At 45.2% G+C, this 21,929-nt stretch overlaps 8 protein-coding genes across 8 annotated transcripts; 4 read left to right on the top strand and 4 right to left on the bottom strand.

Annotated features, from left to right (window-relative positions):
* Window positions 1–172: 172 nt before the first annotated feature.
* GAL11 (Gal11p) lies at window positions 173–3,433 on the bottom strand (the record flags this gene model as incomplete). Its single annotated transcript, XM_002552782.1, has 1 exon — window positions 173–3,433. One exon carries the CDS (start codon window positions 3,431–3,433, stop codon window positions 173–175), a length of 3,261 nt encoding a protein of 1,086 aa, XP_002552828.1.
* A 416-nt stretch (window positions 3,434–3,849) lies between these two features.
* Window positions 3,850–6,993, bottom strand: FUN30 (DNA-dependent ATPase FUN30; the record flags this gene model as incomplete). Its single annotated transcript, XM_002552781.1, has 1 exon — window positions 3,850–6,993. The coding sequence occupies one exon, from the start codon at window positions 6,991–6,993 to the stop codon at window positions 3,850–3,852; it is 3,144 nt and encodes a 1,047-aa protein (XP_002552827.1).
* A 464-nt stretch (window positions 6,994–7,457) lies between these two features.
* On the top strand, window positions 7,458–8,429 carry ATS1 (Ats1p; the record flags this gene model as incomplete). Its single annotated transcript, XM_002552780.1, has 1 exon — window positions 7,458–8,429. The coding sequence occupies one exon, from the start codon at window positions 7,458–7,460 to the stop codon at window positions 8,427–8,429; it is 972 nt and encodes a 323-aa protein (XP_002552826.1).
* An 881-nt stretch (window positions 8,430–9,310) lies between these two features.
* CCR4 (CCR4-NOT core exoribonuclease subunit CCR4) lies at window positions 9,311–11,530 on the top strand (the record flags this gene model as incomplete). The annotated part of the gene is made up of 1 exon (XM_002552779.1): window positions 9,311–11,530. The coding sequence occupies one exon, from the start codon at window positions 9,311–9,313 to the stop codon at window positions 11,528–11,530; it is 2,220 nt and encodes a 739-aa protein (XP_002552825.1).
* Window positions 11,531–11,790: 260 nt separating this feature from the next.
* Window positions 11,791–13,083, top strand: FUN26 (nucleoside transmembrane transporter FUN26; the record flags this gene model as incomplete). The annotated part of the gene is made up of 1 exon (XM_002552778.1): window positions 11,791–13,083. The coding sequence occupies one exon, from the start codon at window positions 11,791–11,793 to the stop codon at window positions 13,081–13,083; it is 1,293 nt and encodes a 430-aa protein (XP_002552824.1).
* A 970-nt stretch (window positions 13,084–14,053) lies between these two features.
* PMT2 (dolichyl-phosphate-mannose-protein mannosyltransferase PMT2) lies at window positions 14,054–16,276 on the top strand (the record flags this gene model as incomplete). The annotated part of the gene is made up of 1 exon (XM_002552777.1): window positions 14,054–16,276. One exon carries the CDS (start codon window positions 14,054–14,056, stop codon window positions 16,274–16,276), a length of 2,223 nt encoding a protein of 740 aa, XP_002552823.1.
* A 167-nt stretch (window positions 16,277–16,443) lies between these two features.
* LDB19 (Ldb19p) lies at window positions 16,444–18,702 on the bottom strand (the record flags this gene model as incomplete). Its single annotated transcript, XM_002552776.1, has 1 exon — window positions 16,444–18,702. One exon carries the CDS (start codon window positions 18,700–18,702, stop codon window positions 16,444–16,446), a length of 2,259 nt encoding a protein of 752 aa, XP_002552822.1.
* Window positions 18,703–19,048: 346 nt separating this feature from the next.
* KLTH0D02222g (KLTH0D02222p) lies at window positions 19,049–21,592 on the bottom strand (the record flags this gene model as incomplete). The annotated part of the gene is made up of 1 exon (XM_002552775.1): window positions 19,049–21,592. One exon carries the CDS (start codon window positions 21,590–21,592, stop codon window positions 19,049–19,051), a length of 2,544 nt encoding a protein of 847 aa, XP_002552821.1.
* Window positions 21,593–21,929: the final 337 nt, after the last annotated feature.

The raw sequence follows: 21,929 nt of genomic DNA, 5'->3' as shown, positions 1-21,929 counted from the left end.
GCTATGGTGTGACGAGTTAAGCGTTTTTATATAGCCTGACGTTCTCGGGAGGTAATATCTCACTAGACTTAAAGTGAAAGCCATTGTCTCCACAGCACTGCACACGGCTTAACACATAGTAAAGATAATTCAAATTAAAAACTGCTAAATATTCTGGAGACTCTCTTTAGACTCATGAGGTTTCCCAAAAGCTCCAGTCCCAAATCTTATTTTCGGGAGAAAATTTCATGGCGCCACTCTTGGTAAGTAGCTGTTTAGTGTCTTCCCCAGGTGCCGTGAAGTACATGTCCTCTGGGGAATCAATCTTGAGCTTCTTGGATTCGCTCATTATCGCCGACGAGGCTGGGGACGCATCAGGGCTATTATCTAGGTCACCTGCTTTTCTTTTCTTGGCACCACCTTCTCCAGAAAATGTTTTAGTTTCGAAAGAAAAGGAAGACAGATCAGTTGAACCATAGACATCCCGGAAGACACTAGCAACGTCGTTGAGACCAATAACATAGGGCTCGGCCTTGGCTTCTGGGGAATTACTGTCCGCAAACACGATGCTATTGTTGACAATAGATACGTCTGTGAGGTCCTGACCTTTAACGCGTTGGCCAGGCGCCCCGTTATTCTTTCCTTTACAACCTCCGTTCACATGTTCCACAATTTCAGATGGGATTGGGCTGATGAGGTCTACGGACGCTGAAGGTAGTCCAAGGCAATCACCTAGAGAGCACAGAAACAAGTCAACTGAAGATTTCCCCAAGATCTCTTGTCTACACTTAAACCGCGCAATAATCTCAGTTTTCCTTATAGCCATTTTCTTGAGATTCTCCTCGTCTTCCTTGTAGGGATAGTCAGCTGGTGGCGGTAAAGTACCATTAGGGTGTGATCTTGGAGACGGGCTCTGGTTGAGGCCCGTAGCTCGATTGACCATTGGGGATATACTAGAAATTCCCGCTGTTCCAACCTGAGGGGTGCCTGTCCTGCTTGCAACTGCCGGTACAGGACCAGACACAGGAACAGGCGTATTGTTCGAGGTAGGAACAGTCGAGCCTGGTGTGCCTTGGCCTGGGACCTGTTTCATGGCCATTTTTTTTCTCATCTGGGCCTGTTTTTTGGCAGGGGATAGGCCTGGTTGCTGAGGAGAGGACCTAGCATTCATAAATTCGGGCGAATTTAAGAAATCCATCCCAGAAGAAGACCTACGGACATGTTCGGGCGCAGTTTGGGGAGCTACAGCATTATCTCCATCAGCACCGCTCGTGGACCTGCCATCTGCATTGAGCCTTGTCCAATTGTTCAGCTGCGGAGAAGGCTGAATTTTTTGTTGCTGTTGCTGTTGCTGTTGCTGCTGCTGTTGTTGTTGTTGTTGTTGTTGTTGTTGTTGTTGTTGTTGTTGTTGTTGTTGTTGTTGTTGTTGTTGTTGTTGTTGTTGCTGCTGCTGCTGCTGCCTCATCTGCATCTGTTGCTGAATCTGCTGAAACGAACCCTGAATGCGTTGTTGATTGAATGCGGGATCAATGGTTGTGGATGGTGCTTGCTGCTGCTGCTGCTGCTGCTGTCTCGCTGCTATTATTTGTTGATGCCTCCGGAGAACTTGGTCCTTGATGAACTCATAGTATTTTTGATACCTGAAGATGACCTTGTCAACTACCTCTGGCGGAACAATGAAAACACCTCGAGTGGCATGCTCGGTGATTTCCTTTGCCAACATTCTAATTTGAAGTAGCTGCCGAACATTTTCCTCATTTCGGGTTATCATATATAGTGTTGGGATAAAGCTGTCAACATTTGTAAACAGTTGCCGGTTGAGCTGAAGCTTGTTCCTGATTGCTTGCTTCTGCTCTTGAGAAATCTGATTTGTAATGTTTGACAGCCTTAGGTGTGACTTTTGTATTTCTGCTGAAATTCTCCGAAGCACCATCAGATCTTGCTCAGTAGGACGAGGAAGTGAGAACTTTGGTTGTGGCTGGGGTTGTTGCTGTGCAGGTGGGGCTTGTTGCGACGAGCCTGATGAGAGCTGAGCTTGTGTACTACTACCAACGCTGTTAACATCGCTCGCACCACCGGCATTCGCCCTTTCGTAAGCTCTTCTTTGCGCCATGCCCGCTAAATTGGCATTACTTGGCGCCACGTTAGAAGTGAACTGGCTCATGGCCGGTACACTCTGACCTTGAGGAGCAGGCGCGGGAGCCATTTGCTGCTGTGGATTTGTTGTTCCCATTTGATTCATTCTAGCAGCCTGCAATTTCTTGAGAGCCATCTGGTTGATGTACTTTTTAATATATATTGCTTGCTGCTGTGGAGTCAGGACAGTAGGTAGCCTATTAGTCCTTTGGAGGTCCTCAATCAACTTCTTCCCGTTTTCATACAGGGCCTTTTGCTCAGCTGGGGTGAATATTTGGTTTAAGCGGTTCAAAACATTTGGCATCTCTTGGCCCGAAGGCTGAGGGACTTGTCCGGTTTGCCTCTGCTGTTGTTGTTGCTGTTGCTGCTGTTGGTGTTGTTGGTGTTGGTGTTGCTGCTGCTGCTGCTGCTGCTGTTGGTGTTGTTGGTGTTGCTGCTGCTGCTGCTGCTGCTGTTGGTGTTGTTGGTGTTGCTGCTGTTGTTGTTGTTGCTGATGTTGCTGCTGCTGTAAAGGTTGATTAACAACTGAGCGAGGTTGCGGCATCTGCGCCATATTAGGACCCTGAGGCATGGCCCTTTGTTGAGGAATTCCACGATTATTTGCGCTGGCCTGCTGCATCTTCGATTTGAAAACGATCTGCTGGTGCATTTTGTAGACCTGTTTAGCAATTTGCAAATCCTTAGGGCCTAGCCGCTTTTGCTGTGCAAGTTCGGTGACTTTTTGCCATGTATTAACGCCAGGCGGTAGATTGGGTATTCTTTGCAAAAGCTCCCTAGGTATTTCTGCGCCTTTCATTTCATTAATCAGCTGCTGCTGTTGGGGCGTCAGTTGAGGCCTTGTAGGAGCGCTATTAACAGGCATGTTGGAGCCTACGCCATTCCTAAATTGCTGGGCAGCTTGTTGCCTAACCTGGGCCTGCTGGTTGAAAAACATTTGTGAGTTCATGTTGGAGGGGGGAAATTGCGACGCTCTTTGCTGTTGGGCAGACTGAGCAGCAGCGACAGCAGCTTGTTGCTGAGACTGTTGGTGGGCCGCTACATTTGCCGCATTGTGCTGGATGTTGGCAATCGCCTTCTTCTTGGCAGTATCCATTGCTGCTATCCTCTTCCGCATCGAGTCTAAGTAGAGCTCTTTAGATGAGCTACTGGCATACAGACTCTTTTCGAACTGTTCTGCGGTTTTCTTGAGCTTTTCCAGATTAAAGTTTCCTCTGTCTCCCCCATTAACCTGACTTATCTGGGCAAGTATCTGGGCCAGCTCAGTGATGTACTTCGACCTCTCCTGGTTCGAAAGTGTGGTCCTCCAGTCAGCTTCCATTTTCAATAACAAGAGAAGGTTCCTTAGGGCTCAACCAAAGTTAAAACGGGTCAAGTATAGATTTGAACCCTTTGGTGCTGCAAGTACTAAAATATACTGTTTTTTGCGACTCAACGTAGAGGCGTTCGCTTATCAAAGATCTGATTATTGGTCTGAAACCAAACCGTTCCCAAAGTTATGGGTTGCCTCAAATGCCTCCGACTCGTAACGATAGGCTGCTGTCACAAAAAAACTGCTCTCAGTTCTCGGCTTAAAAGTTGTTTGATCGTGATAACGAGGCTTTAAAAGTTATCGAGATCATTGTTGTGTATGTCTTTATGTACGGGATGCTGCATACACTATTCTTAGACAGAGCTGGTAGTACGCCTGGAAAGTTCAGTAAGCTTTGGGCAAACAATGCAGCTGGTGCATTGATGCTATTTGCTTTCATCGTAAATTATATCCTCGAGCATGTCGCTCACCTTGTTTTCAAGCGCTTCCGTAGCTTTATTGTCATCCTCGCTGATGTAAGTATCTAGCGCAAGCTTGTTCTTTGCCAGCTGCAGGATCTTTTCCTCTATGGAGTTGCGCGTAACGAGGGTAGTGATGTGAACTGTTTTCGTCTGCCCAACACGATGTGATCTATCTGCCGCTTGTTTGTCATCGTGTGGGTTGAAGCTTTGATCAAAAATAATGACGTGGTTAGCACACACAAGATTGATACCGAAGCCGCCTGCTTTTGTCGAAAGAATAAATACAGGAATACTTTCGTCTTCATAAAATTTATCAATCAGTGCTTGGCGGTCATTGACCTGAGTTGAGCCATCTAAACGAAGAAAGTTAATATTCAGTGTGGTCAGGGCCATCTCCAAGATATCAAGCATCTGTGTGAAAAGCGAGAAAACCAAAACCTTCTCCTTTTTGTGCTCAATAATATCTTTGAGTAATTTTCCAAGAGCGCCGATTTTTCCAGACTCCATCCACTCATCATTCTTCAGCTGAAATTTACCTAAAGACTTGGGAAACTTCAAACAGAGCCTGTGTAGTTCAAAGTCATTTAGGTAGCTCATGTCTTCCTGAATATATTCTTTATTACCATTTTCTGCGTATTCAGGTTCCTTTAAGATGGCTCGGCTCATCTTGTCGAGCACCTTGTCATCATAAATATGCCTGAACAATAGCGGGTGGAGCGATGCCTTCCTTAAAGACATAATCAGATTTTTAGAGGCTTGAGCACCCCCATTTTTGCTTGGAAGAGGTGCCGTCTCGCCTCTTTCTTCTCTCTCTTTAACCATTTTCTTATGCTCTAGAACCTGCTGAATTTCCTTGTTGTAAATAGAGCGTTGAACGTCTGTCATCTCACAATATTCTATCTTAGAATGCTTATGTGGTAAGTGCTTCAAAACCTGATCCTTTCGCCTCCTCAAAATGAAAGGTTTCATCATAGTTTTGGCCCTAGCAATCGCTTCCTGTGCAAGCAGTGGATTATAGTCTTTGTTGGAATCTGAGGTTCTGGCTCTTTGCCTAAAAACAGCCGACAAATCGCTCTTTTTAGAGACGAACAAGTTAGGCATGATGAATTCAAGGAGAGACATTAGTTCTTTCAGATTGTTTTGGAGCGGTGTGCCAGTTAACAGCAGCCTAAAATTCGCTTCGATCTTCATGAGTTTGTTGAACCGCTCGGACATCGAGTTTTTTAGCATGTGTCCCTCGTCATAGATCACTGCGTTGAAGCCGCGATTTTTTAAGAAAGAAACATCATGCTTATTACCAGAGGCCAGATTGTAAGTTGTCACAATAACATCGTACTGACCATCGTTGTCTTCCAGTATATCACGCAGCTCTGCTCTTTCTTGCTGAGAGCCGTAGTATGGCTCGATCTTCATATCGGGACAGAACTTGTTGAATTCTCTCAACCAATTCTCTAAAGTTGATGACGGTACTACAACCAGATGAGGTCCATGTTCATTGTTCTGCTTGAGGTAAGATAAAAATGCAATGACCTGGCAGGTTTTACCAAGTCCCATCTCATCCGCTAATATGCATGACATATTGTTTTGGTATAAAAGGTTTAGCCAATTGATACCAGTTTGCTGATAATCTTTCAAGGTAACATCAGGAGAAAGAAGTTTAGGTTTCTGCTTGAAAAATTTGACGTTTTTGTGTTTTGGTCTTCCCCTTCCGCGGCCTGAATGTCTTGTTCTTCGACTTCCATAATCTTCGTCCTCACTATCTTGGTAGTCGTCCTCTTCATCATCAAAATCGCTTTCGTCGCCGCTTTTCTTTGTTTTCCCCGACTTCTTTGTAATCCCAGTACTACCACTTTCTTGAGTAATACCGATCTCGGCACCTTCGTCACTTTCGCTTTCATCATCTCCAATGTCAATGAAATTGAGCTCACCACTCTGGATATCTTCGACGTTCACGCCCCATTTTTGTATCTGGGAAGCAATTAAGCTACCATAAGATGAGCACCTTTTAATCAAAGAATCTATAGCGTTGTATCCTTTCATTGTCTGTATCATTTTGTCAAGCAGCTTATCACCGTCTTTTTTCTGTTGTCCCCGTCTGGATGATTTTTTCTTTTCTTGCTGCTTTTGTATTTCCTGCTCGGTTAAAAAGTCCATTTGGCTGAATTCAACCAAACTTTTAAAGGGTCTGCTTTTGACGACCATACTAGCCTTATCAAGAGTGGTGTCAGCGACGTCAGCAATGTCCTTTTCATCCGCATCATTAATAAACTTTAAAATTTCGTCATCAATATTAACATCTGGGGTGTACTCTTGATAATCCTCGCCGCTGACGTTCTCGTCTCCACTGATTTCATCTTCGTCTTCATCAGAAAGTGATACTGATGATTTTTTTGTATTCGAAATAGCAGCCATGGAAGGATCCCGATTTGGATCATCAGCACGCAGTAACTTCCTCCTTTTTCTTGTCGAGGGCTCTAGTTGTGATATAGTCGAAGGGTCAACTACGACCGATTCCATCGTGGGTTTGTGACGTTGGTTCATGACATGGGAATAACGGTCAAAGATTGACGTCTTCTGCTTCTCCAAAGTAACTTTCGATGACTTCTCGGGTGATGCCACGATGGTGCTAGAGTGCCTTGGCACATGGCCGCCATTTGAGCTGGTATTAACGGAATCCGAGTAGCTGCCTAGGGACATTAAGCGACTTGTGGGCTTCTTCTCACCTGGCCTCCAGGCCCATGAGCGCGAGCTTTTCTGTGAATGAATCCGCCGCAAACGCTCGCGAGTCAAATTCAAGTCGTACGAATTGGACTTGAAAACAGCCTTTACCAGCGTTTCGGAGAAGTCTGGGTACTCGTTAATAAGTTTTGCAACGTCCGCATCTGAGTGCCCTCCAGAATTATCACTGGCGTTATCGCCAGAACCATTTTTCAGGTTCGCGCCAAGTTCGCGCCTCTCTAAGGGCTTGTAGACGAACTTGTCGCGTAAAAGCGCCGCTGTCGAGCTATCGGTTTTTAAAGGTGATGAGGATGCAACTTTGGTATCTTCAACAGGCGAAGACCCCGGTACTTGGATCTCCTCGTCCTTTTTGGGTGTCATAGAGCTCATTCGCAGTACTGCCGCTCCTATAGCCTTTGAACTACTCGAAGATGATCTTTTGTTTTGATATCCATGAAACTGGGCAGTTCAAATTTTTCCACTATATATCTTTGCGTTTTGATTAAGAGGCCGCTGAGTACGCGTTAAGCTGAGCGCCTGCAACAATAAATAATAGTAATAAACAATTAGCGCCAAAGTCGCGATCTCCACCGAGTGAAGTTTACTGGAAAAACTCGGAAAGCTCTTTTAACCAAAGGATAAGTGCTCCATTAGTTAGCTTGCTTTGTACGGTTTTGAAGGAGCTTCAAGTATATCAAGAGCTCGTTAACTGCGCGTCGTCTTCTATCCACAGCCTCTGCCGCCATAGTTTAATCCAGTCTGTGAACCTTCATCAACTCTAGCAATGGTGTACGAAGTTAAGGGATTTGGATCGAACGGCAGCTTTCAGCTTAGGCCTCGCTCACGATAATGACATGATTACACCCCAAAGCACTTTCAAGTCGCTGAGCAAGCCTCTAAAGGTGACCGGAGGAGGTAACTTTACTGCAATTTTACTGGAAAATGGCGAGCTGTATGTTGCTGGGGAGTGCACCTTGGTAAGCAGGGAAAAAACGGCCGGCTGGTGCCAGATCGAAGGGCTATTCCGCGACGTTGCTTGTGGGTGGTCGCATATCATAGCAGTCACTTGCGAACAGGAAGTTGTCACTGCAGGGATAGGCGTCAAGGGCGAACTTGGATTAGGATCCAAAAACAAGACGAATCAATTTGAACGTGTTTTAGCCGTCCAATCCCCGGGCGCTCAAGTTTTTGCTTGTTTCTACAACACCTACGTTCAAGATGGAGGAAAACTATATGGGTGGGGATCCAATACGAAGTGTCAAGTCTTGAGCCCGAAGTCGAAAGCCGTCAGCTGTCCAGCGCTTGTGTACGAGGGCAAGATCTCCAACGTTTGCGTGGGCAAGAATTCAGTATGCTTCGTTGGGGACGGTTTAATTCGCGCTCAAGGAGCCATTGCTAAGTACCTTCCTCAAATGCGCAGCGAACCAGTCCTAGGTGAAAAACTTGAACTAAGAAGTATGTGGACCTCAATTACTGCTTTCGACCACCGCAACTTTCGGTTCTTTGGACCCGCTGGCCAGATGCAAGATGCGATAACATTTTGCAAGCAGCCGCCCGCCTACGCCGTGAGCTGCTGGGGCACAGGAAGTGAGCATGGCGTTATGTGCTGCGAAGATCGCGTCTACTGCTGGGGCTGGGGCGAGCACGGGAACTGCGGCCCAACGAATGCCACCACCGCCGCCAGCCTCACCAGTGGTATCAACGATCAGTCGAATACCAAGAGTGGCGTGAACATGGTTTATATTACTTCACATCAAGAAGAAGTGGTGAGCTGCTTCGGCGGATGCGCCACGACCTGGATCTGCATAAAGAAAACTGGCGCTTAACTAACGCGCGCTCCTACTCGTCTATAAAAGCTGTTAAGAAGTACCTTTCCCATTATCATGGTTTACACGTCAAGACGTGATGGAACACGTCTCAACGTTCTGATGGAAAATATGTAAAGACTCCTTGATTATTATTCTACGAAACGCGTATCGTGGATAAGCAGTACAGCTACCATTAAGATGCTCAGTTGCTCACCCATTTCTTTAAACGTTTCCTGTTTGTTTTGGAAAGTGAACACGTTGAGGAAAACTTTTAATCTTCATCTGCATTTTTTATAGCTGCGCCAAATAAAAAGTCGGACGCGATTCAAAAAACGTACACCAGAGTTTACTGAAAAGAGCGTGCTCCTAAGCAATTGGCAGCACAAGAGCAATGGCTATGAACGCAGCCAACAACAATTCCTGGGAATGGTACTTCGTCCCACGTCAGTGTCCCTTAGTAGCCGAGCAAACAATGGAACCGAAGTAGAGTGGTCATGCTAATCGTAAAAGGGATCGGAGAGCCTTTGGGTTGATGGTACAAAAGGATAATAAACAATGGCCTCTTCTTATTATATCAGTTGGCCAAGGCACAAAATGCTTAGAGTTTTTCATCTTTTTGGCACCATCCAGCAAGTCAAGAAAACTCCTGCTAAACAAGTAGCAGACGAAAGGACGATAGAAGGGCTTCGGGAAGCACTAGAGGTTCCAAAAATCTCAATAGGCCTTCCTTAATGTGGGCTAAGGCGGATTCGGGCTGTCGTGTTTCAGGGCATATCATTATATACGCATCAAGTAAATTCACTTCTTGGACTGGAAAATCTTTCGAGTTTAGGGAACTTTAGAGCTAAAGAGTCGCCTAAACCTTGTAAAGAAGCAAAGAACGGGAAATTACTTTCTAGATGAACAACCCAGCTCCCATGATGGGATATTCTGGGCTGGCTGGACAGCAAAATGCAGTCCAGCCCGCAATCCCGTCTGTTATCGGCACTCCCGGAACAATGCACCAACAACTGCACATGCAACAGCCACACATGCAAAACCCCCAGCAGGCTCAGAACGCGCAGGTTCAACAGCCATTGCCTCCAGGACTGGTAAACGGGGGTCAACCTATCATGGGCCTTACGAACAGCGCTGGCGCAGGCGTGGCAAACGTCACCAGCAATGCGGGGAACCCGCTTTACCACCCGCACCAGGGAGATCCAGCTTTGCTTAACAACCCGATATGGAAGCTGCAATTGCAGCTGGCAGCAGTCTCGCGACAATCAGCGGGGCGGGCAAATGTGTATGCGAGGCAGAGCGCCATGCGTAAGTATTTGCTAAACAAAAACCAAGGCGCCGCTGGAACCTTGAACGAGATGTCTGCTTCCCTTGTAGACCATACAAAACAGCTACTGCTAGATATGGCCGGCGAGCCTGCAGGATCTCTCAACAATACCAGTTCTAGCGCAGCATCTACTCCAATCACCCCAAACGCCGAATTGAGCAATGGCAATCCGACAACTCCCTCGTTACTGCTACAACACAAGAAGTTGTCGCAGTATAACATAGATGAAGACGATGAAATTGAACATAGAATGGTAGCTCCTACAGATACAAAGCACGACGACCAGCTTTGGCATGCCTTGGACCTCTCCAACTTACAAGTGTTCAATCTCACAGAAAGCCTATTCAAGTACGAATTTCTCACGAGGCTTTACTTGAATGGTAATAATCTGACAACGTTGCCTAAGTCAGTGAAAGCATTGACAAATCTACGCGTGCTTGACGTGTCACACAACAAGCTCACAGAGCTTCCAGCAGAGCTAGGGCTGTGCCACCAGCTGAAATACCTTTATTTCTTTGACAACATGGTTTCTTCTTTGCCGTGGGAGTTTGGGAATCTTTTCAACTTACAGTTCCTCGGGCTCGAAGGCAACCCAATGGATAGACAAATCATCAAGATATTGACCGAGAAATCCGTGACTGGGCTTATTTTCTACCTTAGAGATAATGCTCCAGAGATACCTCTGCCCACGGAGCGAAAGTTCATTGACATCAATATCGACGGGGAAGCGACTCAAGAGTGTTCTTCTCTTCAAGAATCTGACGCTCATCAAAGCCGTGAAACATTGAAGAAGTCTTTTACTATTCTGTCTTACAATACTTTGTGCCAGCATTATGCCACCCCTAAGATGTACCGCTTTACCCCATCCTGGGCATTAAGCTGGGAATACAGACGCGAGAAACTCAAGGAACAAATACTGTCTTATAATACCGACATAGTTTGTCTGCAGGAGGTTGAGTGCAAGACATACGAAGATTTTTGGGCTCCTTTGCTTCGTGAAAAGGGTTACTCGGGCATTTTCCACACTAAAACAAGAGCACGCACAATGCACAGCAAGGATTCTAAGAAAGTTGATGGGTGCTGCTTCTTTTACAAAGACTCAGAATTCAAGCTTATGTTCAAAGAGGCTGTTGACTTTAGCAGTGTGTGGATGAAGCATAAGAAGTTCCAGAGGACAGAAGATTATCTAAATCGTGCCATGAACAAAGATAATGTGGCATTGGTAGTCAAGCTGCAGCACATCAAGAGCGGGGAACACGTCTGGGCTGCCACTACTCATCTCCACTGGGATCCGCAGTTTAACGACGTTAAGACCTTTCAGGTAGGAGTGTTGCTGGATTACATGGAGAAAGTAATCAAGGAGCAAAACAACTGCAACAACACCCAAGAACTCAAAAAGGTGCCGGTCGTTATTTGCGGCGACTTCAACTCTCAAACAAACTCTGCGGTTTATGAGCTGCTCAACACTGGGAACGTTAGCAAACACCGGGATATCGAGGGCAGGGACTTCGGATATATGTCTCAAAAGAACTACGCTCACAACTTGCCTCTGAAATCGAGTTATGACAGTATCGGGGAATTGCCTTTCACTAACTTAACGCCAACATTCACCGACGTTATTGACTACATATGGTACTCATCGCAAGGCCTGCGCGTGCGGGGTCTCTTAGGCGAAATTGACCCTGAATACGCGTCCAAGTTCATTGGTTTCCCTAACGACAAGTTTCCAAGTGATCACATTCCACTGATTACTCGATTCGAATTCACTAAGGGCGGTGGCAGTAGGAAGGCGTAAATAACGCTTTCTTATGATGGCCATATAAAGCTTTACGTCCGAACCACTCAATTACGAACCAAATATTGTACAATATATAATCACTGGCATCGAAGATTTCAAAGTTTTCTTGCCTACGAACGCTTATCCGCTTATTTCATTTTTCACTTATCAGACCAGGACCGCATTTTGTACATAAAAAATCACTATAACAGGCACAAAACATCTAACACGATACACATCAACTGTTAGCGCCAGACCTGGACCCTATAAGAAGGAAAATGGACAATTTCCGAGAAGGAAGTCCTTCAACTGAACTTCATCGGCACATAGGCGAAGAGCTGGAGCTAGAGAATGCTACACTGTGGGTTAAGCTCCAGGATCTGAATTATACCACGTTCCTGTTAATTGGCATAGCGCTGCTGTGGCCATGGAATAGTTTCCTTAGCGCATCTTTGTACTTCCAGCATGATGTGTTTCATGACAAGACTGTTTTCGCAAAGATATACATCAGTACTATGATGTCCATCTCAACAATATCATCAGTGATTTTCAACTACTGGTTGTCCAAGAGGCAACACAGCTATTCGAGGAGAATTGTGCGAGGGCTCATCTGGGAAATCATGGTATTCGGATTGCTGTCCATGTTCGTTTTTGTTCACAAAAGTCTGCCGGACTGGCTAAACTTTACATTTTTAATGAGCACGGTGCTTGTCAGCTCTTTGGGTACTGCAATGACTCAGAACGGAGCAATGGCACTAGCAAACGTATTTGGACCACAGTTTAGTCAAGGTGTGATGGTGGGTCAGGCTGTCGCTGGCGTACTACCGTCCCTTGTCTTGTTCCTCGTATCATACATCGGCGACCCCCGTGACCAGAGCGTAGGTGGGATCTTCGCATATTTCGGCAGTACAGTTCTCGTTTCGGTTGCGTGCATCGTACTGTACCGTGTCAGCTCCATCGGAAGTGCTGACAAACACGATTTTTTGAATCGAGAACTCGACCCCGAGGCCACCGTATCCGTGCCATTTTCCTTGCTTTTCGATAAGCTAAGGTACCTAGTTCTTTCGATTTTCACGACTTTCGTGGTAACGCTCTTGTTCCCGGTTTTCGCTGCAAACACATTTGTCTCGGGGCTTCCGATGCGAAATGCACAATACATCCCGTTCATATTTACCGTTTGGAATCTTGGTGACCTTTATGGGCGAGCGATTTCTGACTACTCATTCTTCCAGTCTCCAAGTTTTACACCTTTCAAAACCTTCCTGTATTCGATAGCTAGAATCGGGCTTGTTCCGCTTTTTTTTTGCTTCAATCTTAACAGCAGCGCGAGACCTTCATCTTCTTTCTCTGCCATTGTCTCGGATTTGTTGTACATTTTGCTCCAGTTTGCGTTTGGTGTCACCAATGGCAATGTTCTCTCCGTGAGCTTTATGAAGGTTAGCTCTCAGCTCAATTCAGACAAGCAGCGGAAGGCCGCAGGCGGCTTCACAAACATATTCTTGTCTGCAGGGCTGGCGTTTGGCAGTCTACTAAGCTACCTGTTCACCTATATAGTGCTGAGCAAATCATAGCTACTGTTGTGACCTTTGAAGTTGGCTGCGATTATTGTATAGCTAATGTGAGGAAGAACTGGCAGAGCGCTGGTCTAGCGCGATTGTTAATTAAAACTTTAGTACTGAAGTGCTTAGGACCAGCCTACTGACTAGTTCGCCATGGCACAGCTTAATTTTGATAGTCACGTGGATGCGTTCGAGGGTTTTGGGCGGCTAAGAATTAGCTTTTGAACATTTAGTACAGTTCATAGAACTAAGTTGGTCGCATTAGAAAAACATATATTCCGAGATCTCGCTATTTTCATGTTACAAGACCAAGCCACGGCGGGAGTCGCCCGTGACAAGATAATCATGAACCCCATTATTTCTTACTGAGATTCAGAGAAGACACCGACGCAAGTTAATGCGACATCGTCCTTTTTCAACACCTTCGAACTTTGCGTTCAGAAGACTGAAATTATACCAATGGTTGCTGTTCAAGGAAATGGCTATTAAAATGGCCTATTTGCCTCAGTGGCCAAAGATGAGCACTACGTTGATTAAAAATGGATGCATGTATCGGATTCGGGACCGGTTTGTTTTATGAAGACAAGTGGAGCTCTTTCAACTGGACAAAGTATTTGAGCTTGGAACATTCGAGTTGTCTTTCTCTATTCAAAGAACTCCGCTGAATCAGCTCAACAAGGATTTGCATCTGGTAATATATGAGATTGAAACTTTAACGTGATGCACCCTTTGTTCTGTTTCAAAGTGAGACAGCCTCTTCCGGGGTCCAAACGATGATCATAGCGTTGGTAGTATACTTTCTCGCCGCCTTAGCTACCATCGCGCTATCTCAAACTCTTCTCCGAGCGAATAAAGTCACGTGGGAATGAAAGTCCATAAAGTTTTCCATGTCGTGGTCTTAAAAACTTTACAGAAAACACGTCAACAAAAGGTGTGAACCATTACTGAAAGGACTTGAGTGTTTCGATCTTTGGTACAAAAGATGTCCTCGACTGGTTTTAGTGACAGAACTAGCGATGGCTCACTGAAGCAGCGAAACGTATCCAAGATTGACCAGATTTCGGACTCAGAAGCTGAGGATGCACCCAAAGATATAAAGGTGCAAACCAGCCCTCTGGCTCACTTGGAAAGCATTGTGATGCCCATCGTGTTCACGCTCCTAGGGTTCTTCACAAGGATGTACAAAATCGGCGTCAACAACCACGTTGTGTGGGACGAAGCGCATTTCGGGAAATTCGGTTCGTACTACCTGAGACACGAGTTTTACCATGACGTGCACCCCCCTCTTGGCAAGATGCTGGTGGGTCTATCAGGCTGGATTGCTGGTTACAATGGCTCATGGGACTTTCCCTCCGGGGAGGAGTACCCAGAATACCTGGATTATGTTAAAATGCGGATCTTCAACGCTACGTTTTCTGCGCTCTGTATCCCTGTTGCTTATTTTACTGCGAAGGCAATTGGTTTTTCCCTGCCAACTGTTTGGCTATTCACAATCTTGGTTATTTTTGAAAACTCTTACGCGACCCTGGGAAGATTCATTCTGCTGGACTCCATGTTGTTGTTCTTTACTGTGACATCGATGCTCTGCTTCGTTACCTTCCATAACCAGAGATCTAAGCCATTCTCCAGAAAATGGTGGAAATGGCTTCTGTTAACAGGTTTATCACTAGGCTGTGCCATCTCGGTTAAAATGGTCGGTCTTTTCATTATCACTTTGGTTGGTATCTACACTGTGATCGACTTGTGGACCATGCTGAGCGACAAAGGGGTTTCCAAGAAAACCTATGTCAACCACTGGCTAGCTAGAATTTTGTGCTTGATTATTGTTCCATTTTTGGTTTTCCTTGCTTGCTTCAAAGTTCATTTTGACTTACTGTCTCACAGCGGTACTGGTGATGCTAATATGCCTTCTCTTTTCCAAGCTGGTTTAGTGGGCTCCGACGTTGGAGTTGGCCCACGTGACGTTGCATTAGGCTCTTCTCATGTTAGCATAAAAAATCAGGCTTTAGGCGGCTCTCTGCTGCACTCACACGTCCAAGGTTTCCCAGAGGGCTCTAACCAGCAACAGGTTACTTGCTATGGTCACAAGGACAGCAACAATAATTGGATTTTTGACAGAATTAGACCACTTCCATTTTGGACTGAGGAAGAAACTGAAATTGAGTATGTTGTGCCAGGTGAGTCCTATAGATTGGTTCATCCTAACACAGGTAAAAACCTGCACACTCACCCCATTCCTGCTCCAATTTCCAAGTCTGCATGGGAAGTTTCGGGCTACGGTTCAGCCACTGTTGGCGACCCTAAAGACCACTGGGTTTTGGAAGTTGTAGCACAATATGGGTCTGAGAACCAGTCCCGTGTGCATCCATTGACGTCTTCGTTCCGTATAAAGAACGCCGAGCTTGGCTGCTATTTGGCTCAGACGGGAGAATCTTTGCCTGAGTGGGGTTTCAGGCAGAGCGAAGTTGCCTGTTTGAAGAATCCCTTCAAGAGAGACAAGAGAACTTGGTGGAATATCGAAAGTCACACGAATGAAAGATTGCCTGATAGACCAGCAGATTTCCAGTACCCAAAACTGAACTTCATCAAGAATTTCATTCATTTGAACCTGGCTATGATGGCAACCAACAATGCTTTAGTTCCTGACCCCGACAAATTAGACACATTAGCTTCATCTGCTTGGCAATGGCCAACTTTGAATGTTGGCATCAGACTCTGTGGATGGGGAGACGAAACCGTGAAGTACTTTTTGATGGGTTCTCCAGCTTCCACATGGCCTTCAACCGCTGGTGTTCTGGCTTTTATGGTTTTAGTAGTTGTACTCCTTTTGAGATGGCAAAGGCAGTATGCTGACTTCTCAAGCCCACGCGACTTCAACCTATTTATGATGGGCGGTTTCTACCCATTGTTGGGGTGGGGCTTGCATTTCATGCCGTTTGTCATAATGAGCAGAGTCACTTATGTGCACCACTACCTGCCCGCCTTGTATTTCGCATTGCTGATTCTCTGCTACTTATTTGAAGCAGGTTTGAAAAACCTGCAAAAACACAAGGGGGGCCGTTTAGCAAGAACCCTCATTTACTTCACCTATGGTGCTATTGTAATTTGCGGGTTTTACTACTTTTCTCCCATTTCTTTTGGCCTAGTCGGTCCTTCAAGCAATTACGCCTACCTGAACTGGATCAAGACCTGGACAATCAAATAGTTTTATAATCACGAAAAGTGAGATCTCAATAAACACTTGCAAATAAAGCATGTTTAAGGGCTTGCCAATCATTACGATCAAGGCACTTTTATAGAATGTTGAAACGTTTGGCGCTGTCATTAAAAGAAAAAGAGCTATTAAGTGATGACGTACTGATACATAAATCTTTACTGAGTAATTCTATCAGTATCCAGCAATTCAGAAAGACTTGGAAGGTGAACCTCTTGAGTGTTTTGAGGAGTGAGCAAATGTGTGTGATGGGCATTCCCTTGAATACTCACAACATTTTCCAATTGCGGTGATTGCACTGGCGACAAAGACTGATATGGGCTGTCATAGGCATGGGCTTGAGGGGGACGACTTAGCTCTGTAAACTCGCTTCTTCCACTATTGAAATTTGTTCTCGTTGAGTAATCGTTGCGATCCATGTCTGAATGAACTAACGGGGTATTGCTACCGCTTGTCGCATTATTGTAGCTTGGCGGCGAAAGCAAGCGGACGTCTTGGTATGTTGGGGGTACCTCATCATCCCAAGAAATTCCTAAGCCAGACCTTTCGGTAATGTTAAGTCTAAACTGCATTCGCAAGACGCGAGCAGCTCCCGTGGGAACCCCAACAATACGAGAGTTACTGTTTCGCCTTGAGGCGCTATGTGGTGATGGAGCACCGTGTTCTGGTTGGTTTGGGTGTGCTTCGTCATTAATGTTTTGAGGAACAGAGCTTCGGGCAGCAAGCATTGGTGAAAGCTCCGCGAGTCTCTGGTCCGGATTAGTGGCATTGGAGCTTGTTTTTGTTAATGGAGAATGTTCTGTATGAAGGGGCTGACCGTTGGCATATTGCAGAGCTTCCTCAGCAACAATTATCTCAAGGATTAGCAGATGTTGTACGTATATGCCCAAGTGAGGATCTTCCACATCACAGGCAACAGTAACATGCTGCCTGCCATTATCGTGAACAGGCTTTGAGCTTGATGCTCTGTTGACGGGGTTCGAGACTCCTGAATTGAGTCCCATACAATTTACTTCTGTGACAAGTTCAATCTTGCCACTTCCCGTAAAATCGCTTTTCCAGCCATTTTTAACTTCCCCATGTGCAATAGTGCGCAGTTCCTCAGTAAAAAGAGCTGTCCCTTCCGATAGTTCTTTTTGCAACATTTCTTGCCTCAGACGCTGTTGTTCCTCAACTCTGGCTTGACGCATCGCAGAGTCACTTGGATGGATAAGGCCATCGTCTTCTCCTTGGTTGCGGTTACTAGTTTCTTCTTGTGTTTCTGTTTCGTCTGGAGCATTTGGATCCTCAGGCGCGTTGGTCATGGACAACGCATCTTCTAGAGTGCAAACTGTTGTAGTTACTTGAGGCGCTGCATCATGTGTTCTTTTTAGAGGTTTTCCTTTGCTAGGCTTCTTTCCAGTTTCTGTTTCCTTGACTTCCTTTTCAAGCTGCTTCAGCTTCCCTTTGTGTGTTGCACAAGCTTGTAATCTAACCCGGCCCTTCTCTTCTATCTTCCAATTCAGCCTTCGCATCCTCCACCGCCTTCCTTCCGAAGACACACCATCAAGCTTAAGCTCTAAAGTGAAAGTGGACTTGGGATAAACAATGTTGGGCAACACAACAGTTGCTGTCAGGTCTGTGGGCGGGAAAATTCTTAATGAGTTTTTGTCGGGTCCTCTTAAAATGCTCCTGGTTACAGGAATTGGCAGCTTCAAATGAACAGTACTGGTTTTCTCTCCCCTAGAGTTATGTGAAGGTACCGCCCTGTAAGTTGCTTCTCCAACTAATTCATATTTGACTTCAGTGTGAGCTTCCGAGCCCAAGCAAACAGTGGCAGGGACAGATCCGGGGATCAGATGGGAAAAAGGATACGCATGATCTCCCACAGGTATTTCCGTTTCCTTTTTTACTATATCCCATCTTGCGAGTTCAGTTTGTTTCATTCGACAATTTAGGCATGACTGGATAGATGAAGAATGTGCAACAAATGGCTTCGTGTAACGGACCTTCTGAACAAGCGATAGCGAGACGGATTTAACAGATACTTTTGTAAACATCATAGAAGAGGTTCGGCTTGGCTTAGGCGACGTGACTGGGCTCATAGCAGAGTTCGATAATGAAAGGTTAGAAAGCGTTTGTGAGAGCGCGTTCAGCCCAGAGCTGCTTTTTTTTTTACGCCCGTGAGAGGTGGTGGGTGTCAAGGGCTCGCTGTGTGATATATGATCACTTCGACTTCTCACTCGCAGCTTCAGTAATCCACTAAGAAGTGCCCCCGTTGATTCTGTTGCGGACCCATAGAGCACACAAGGAGGTGACTCAATGTCGATTAGTAGCTCAACAAGCCCGTCATTTGATGAATCGGAGAAGACACGGTCGAGGGCTCCATTTGAAGCAGACTTTTTGTCGCTTTGGTGCCCAAGCTTTGAAAATACCATGGGCCCTATTTTTGATGTGTAGTACTTGTGATATCAAGCTCTAGGCTTAGACAAACGTCGGGAACCAAATGTTTGTTTTGTACCAGTTAATAAAACACTGCAAGACCTCTGGGTTGACGACTCCAGTTTCTCTAAACAAGAGGCGAATTCCGCGTTATCGCTATCACGAACGGCTTTTCCCCAGCGATTTTTAATCTCGAAGTTGTTCGTAAAATACGACAAAGGCGCTTCTAAGTGATTCATTCGCTAAACATAAATGATATTAAAAGTTTATACAGAGAGTAAAGCTGTTCGAAGTATTTCAGTCCCGCTTTCAAGAGCATTCCGGAATGCTAGACCTGTCTTCTCATATAAAGTCTGTCCAAGTGTAATCTCCATCAAGCATGTTTTGAATGTTGACCTGGTCGTCGAAAAGCAACATTGAGTCCAGAGCTGGATCGTTTGGTGCGCTTTTAGCGTGCGTAGACGGAGCACTCGGAATGTCATCGGAAGAAGTAAACGGTGGCGTTGGCTCAGCTTGGCCAATGGCCTTTTTCACATAGCTGGCAAACTTTTCCCAATCTGAGGGCGAGTAATCCATTGCGACCGGGAGACCTATATCACCAAGCACTTCCCTTAGCCTGCTGGGGGTGTTTGGATTTATCTCATTTTGGATCACTTGCATAGCGTATTCCAAAAACAGGAACTGTTTGAAGGATGTGAAATATCTGTCGGATAACGTGTGGGAACCTAGATGAATGAGCTTTTGGACGCTTTGGAAAATAGCCTTACTTGTAGATTCAATCAAAGTAATCTTGTACTCAATTTCTGTCACCAAGCTTTGCTTGTTTTCGTTCTGCCACATGAAGTTTTCAAGCCCATTTTTAACCTGAAGTAAGGTTAGGATAACGCCGATGAAATAATACGAAACGCGGAAAATACCAATCTGCACTATTTGGTTGAGAATATATCTGTGGTCCGGCATTACGGGGCTATTCTGGTCATCATCCGCAACGCTCATGTACGCGCACAAGATCTCGCACAAATCTACGGCAGACTCGAAGCATTCTGCCGTAACTTCTCTATATCGAAGTGAAAGGTGTTCAGTGTCAGTTAGTGCTTCTGTGATTTGTCGTTCCAGGATAGCAACAATAGATGCTCGAATTGCTAAGAAGTAAATCTTAACCATAACGTTTACCTTGAAATATAGCGCATTGTTCATGCTTTGGATGATTGTGTTCTCAAGTGTTGTGTTATTTAAGTTTTCAACATCGGAAAGTGGGCAATAAGACTGAAGGTCATACTCCAAGCGTCTGATTTTTGAGTAAATTTCTTCAATATCTGTGCTTTCCTCGACTTGAAGAGTGAGCTTATCCAATATGCTCATTTTGCTGTATATGTCAAGCTGCTTATGCAAAATCCGATGGATTTGTGCCTCTGCCTCATCTTCGTAATTCTCAGGGTTCTCTTCCTTGGGAGCCATGGCCGCATATTCTGGAGACACAACAGGGAAATTACCCTTCAAAAAAAGGTCAGAGCGTAAGAGAATCAGACAGCCCATCCAAAGCTTTGCCCTGTAATGGATAAAGTACCTCTCCATTTTGTCATTTTTCTTAGGTCCGTTTGCCTGAATGCGGTCTCGATACAACCCTATCCTGATTGCGTGATTGACTATCAAAGAAAGCAACATATCAGTCACCGAGCCAGCCACAACTTCGCCTTCTGTTGGAGAATATATAAGTGACCACCTCATCAGAATAAGACAACTCAAAATGTCTTCGTTTGTTTTATGGGAGAGTGTAATTAAGTGAGCCAGACACTTTTGTGAAACGGAAATGAATCGGTCAAGATGTTCCCCATTATAAGGGAGGTTCTTGACTAAGGTTAAAGCAGTGTGCGAAATCCTCAAAACTACTAAAAAAATTGCCATGCATCCAATTTTCCGAATGGCATCCTGGTAATCACCAATATCCAAGCCTATAACTTTCCCGTTTTCAGAATACTTAATAGTCTCTGTAACGCGCCGAAAAAAGCATGACTTATTGACGTATGGAACTAAAGGGTAGACCACCTTCATGAAGTAAGCAAGAAGATGTTCAATTTGATCTCTTGGCGGCAGCACAGCTACTATCTGGTCAATAAGCTCTGCCTGTGAGATTTTTGATGAAGAAAACTCGAGATCAACCGGCTCGAAAAGACTTTTTTCGTCGCCGCGAGAACCTTTTTCCAAAAGGCAGCGACGTATTGCATTCGCAGTTTCTTGAGTGATTCCTTCAGGGTTCATACTGTGCTGTTTGAGAACCTCTCGCACCTGTGGAGTTAAAAAAAGAATCTCTGCGACTGACTCCAACTCGTCTGAGTGAGGATCTAGAGAATCTCCCACAGACTGCAGTATCTTTTTCACAGCATAGTTCAAAGGTTTGAACGAACGGGTGACAAATTTCAAAAACGGGTTCAGCCTTTTGTGCTTCTGGATCATCCCCATATCAGAAAAAGGCTTACAGTCGCGCTTGAAAATGCTCTCGAAGCAGTTAGGCTGCAGCCCCACAAAAAAGTTGATTTTAATCGGCTTGCTTCGGTTATCTAAATCCTCGTTCCATGCTCGCATCCCACTGAGATTCAAACTGTGGCGCATATCTTCGAACTTGTGCTCCAGTTCTTCCAGTTGTTCATGTATAGTTACAGGTCTTCCTGGCGTCTTTTTCAAAGAAATCTGCTCACTGAGATCGTAATTGCATTCCAACCCAAGCTTTGCGCATCTGCCGCATTTTGGCTGGGCCTTATCACATTTTATCTTCCTTTTCCTACAGTTACGGCAGACGAATGACAATCTCAGTCTGCTTTTCTTTGAGCGCACTGCAAGCTCCAGAGAGTCTGAAGACGTTGAGTTCGTCAGCCCGTTTCGGTCCATTGTTAGTGAATGCAGCGGTTGCTGTCCGCAGAAGCGCCTCAAAGCTTCCTTTTATGTTATTTCAAGTTTGTTTAATAAGCTAATACGTCACAGTATATTTTTCAGAAACCCTAAAAGTATTAGAGGTGAAAGTTTGAAGAATTTAAATTGATTCGTAGAGCTTGTATAATATTAATGGGGTATCTCCCGCCATATCGCAGTTGTTGGCTTTGCGGCCTGGCCTTACTCCAGGGATTTTTTTGCGTATTCAATATTTTGTCACCACTCGCAGTCTACGCATCCAAAGGTGCAACCATCACAGTTCTCAAATTTTATCACATAGAGTCTCAAAAGACCT

Source organism: Lachancea thermotolerans, assembly GCF_000142805.1.
Source record: "Lachancea thermotolerans CBS 6340 chromosome D complete sequence".
In the NCBI taxonomy this organism is placed as follows: Eukaryota; Fungi; Ascomycota; class Saccharomycetes; order Saccharomycetales; family Saccharomycetaceae; genus Lachancea; species Lachancea thermotolerans.
Note: the sequence above shows the minus strand (reverse complement) of the source record. Positions and strands in the feature narration are given on the sequence as shown.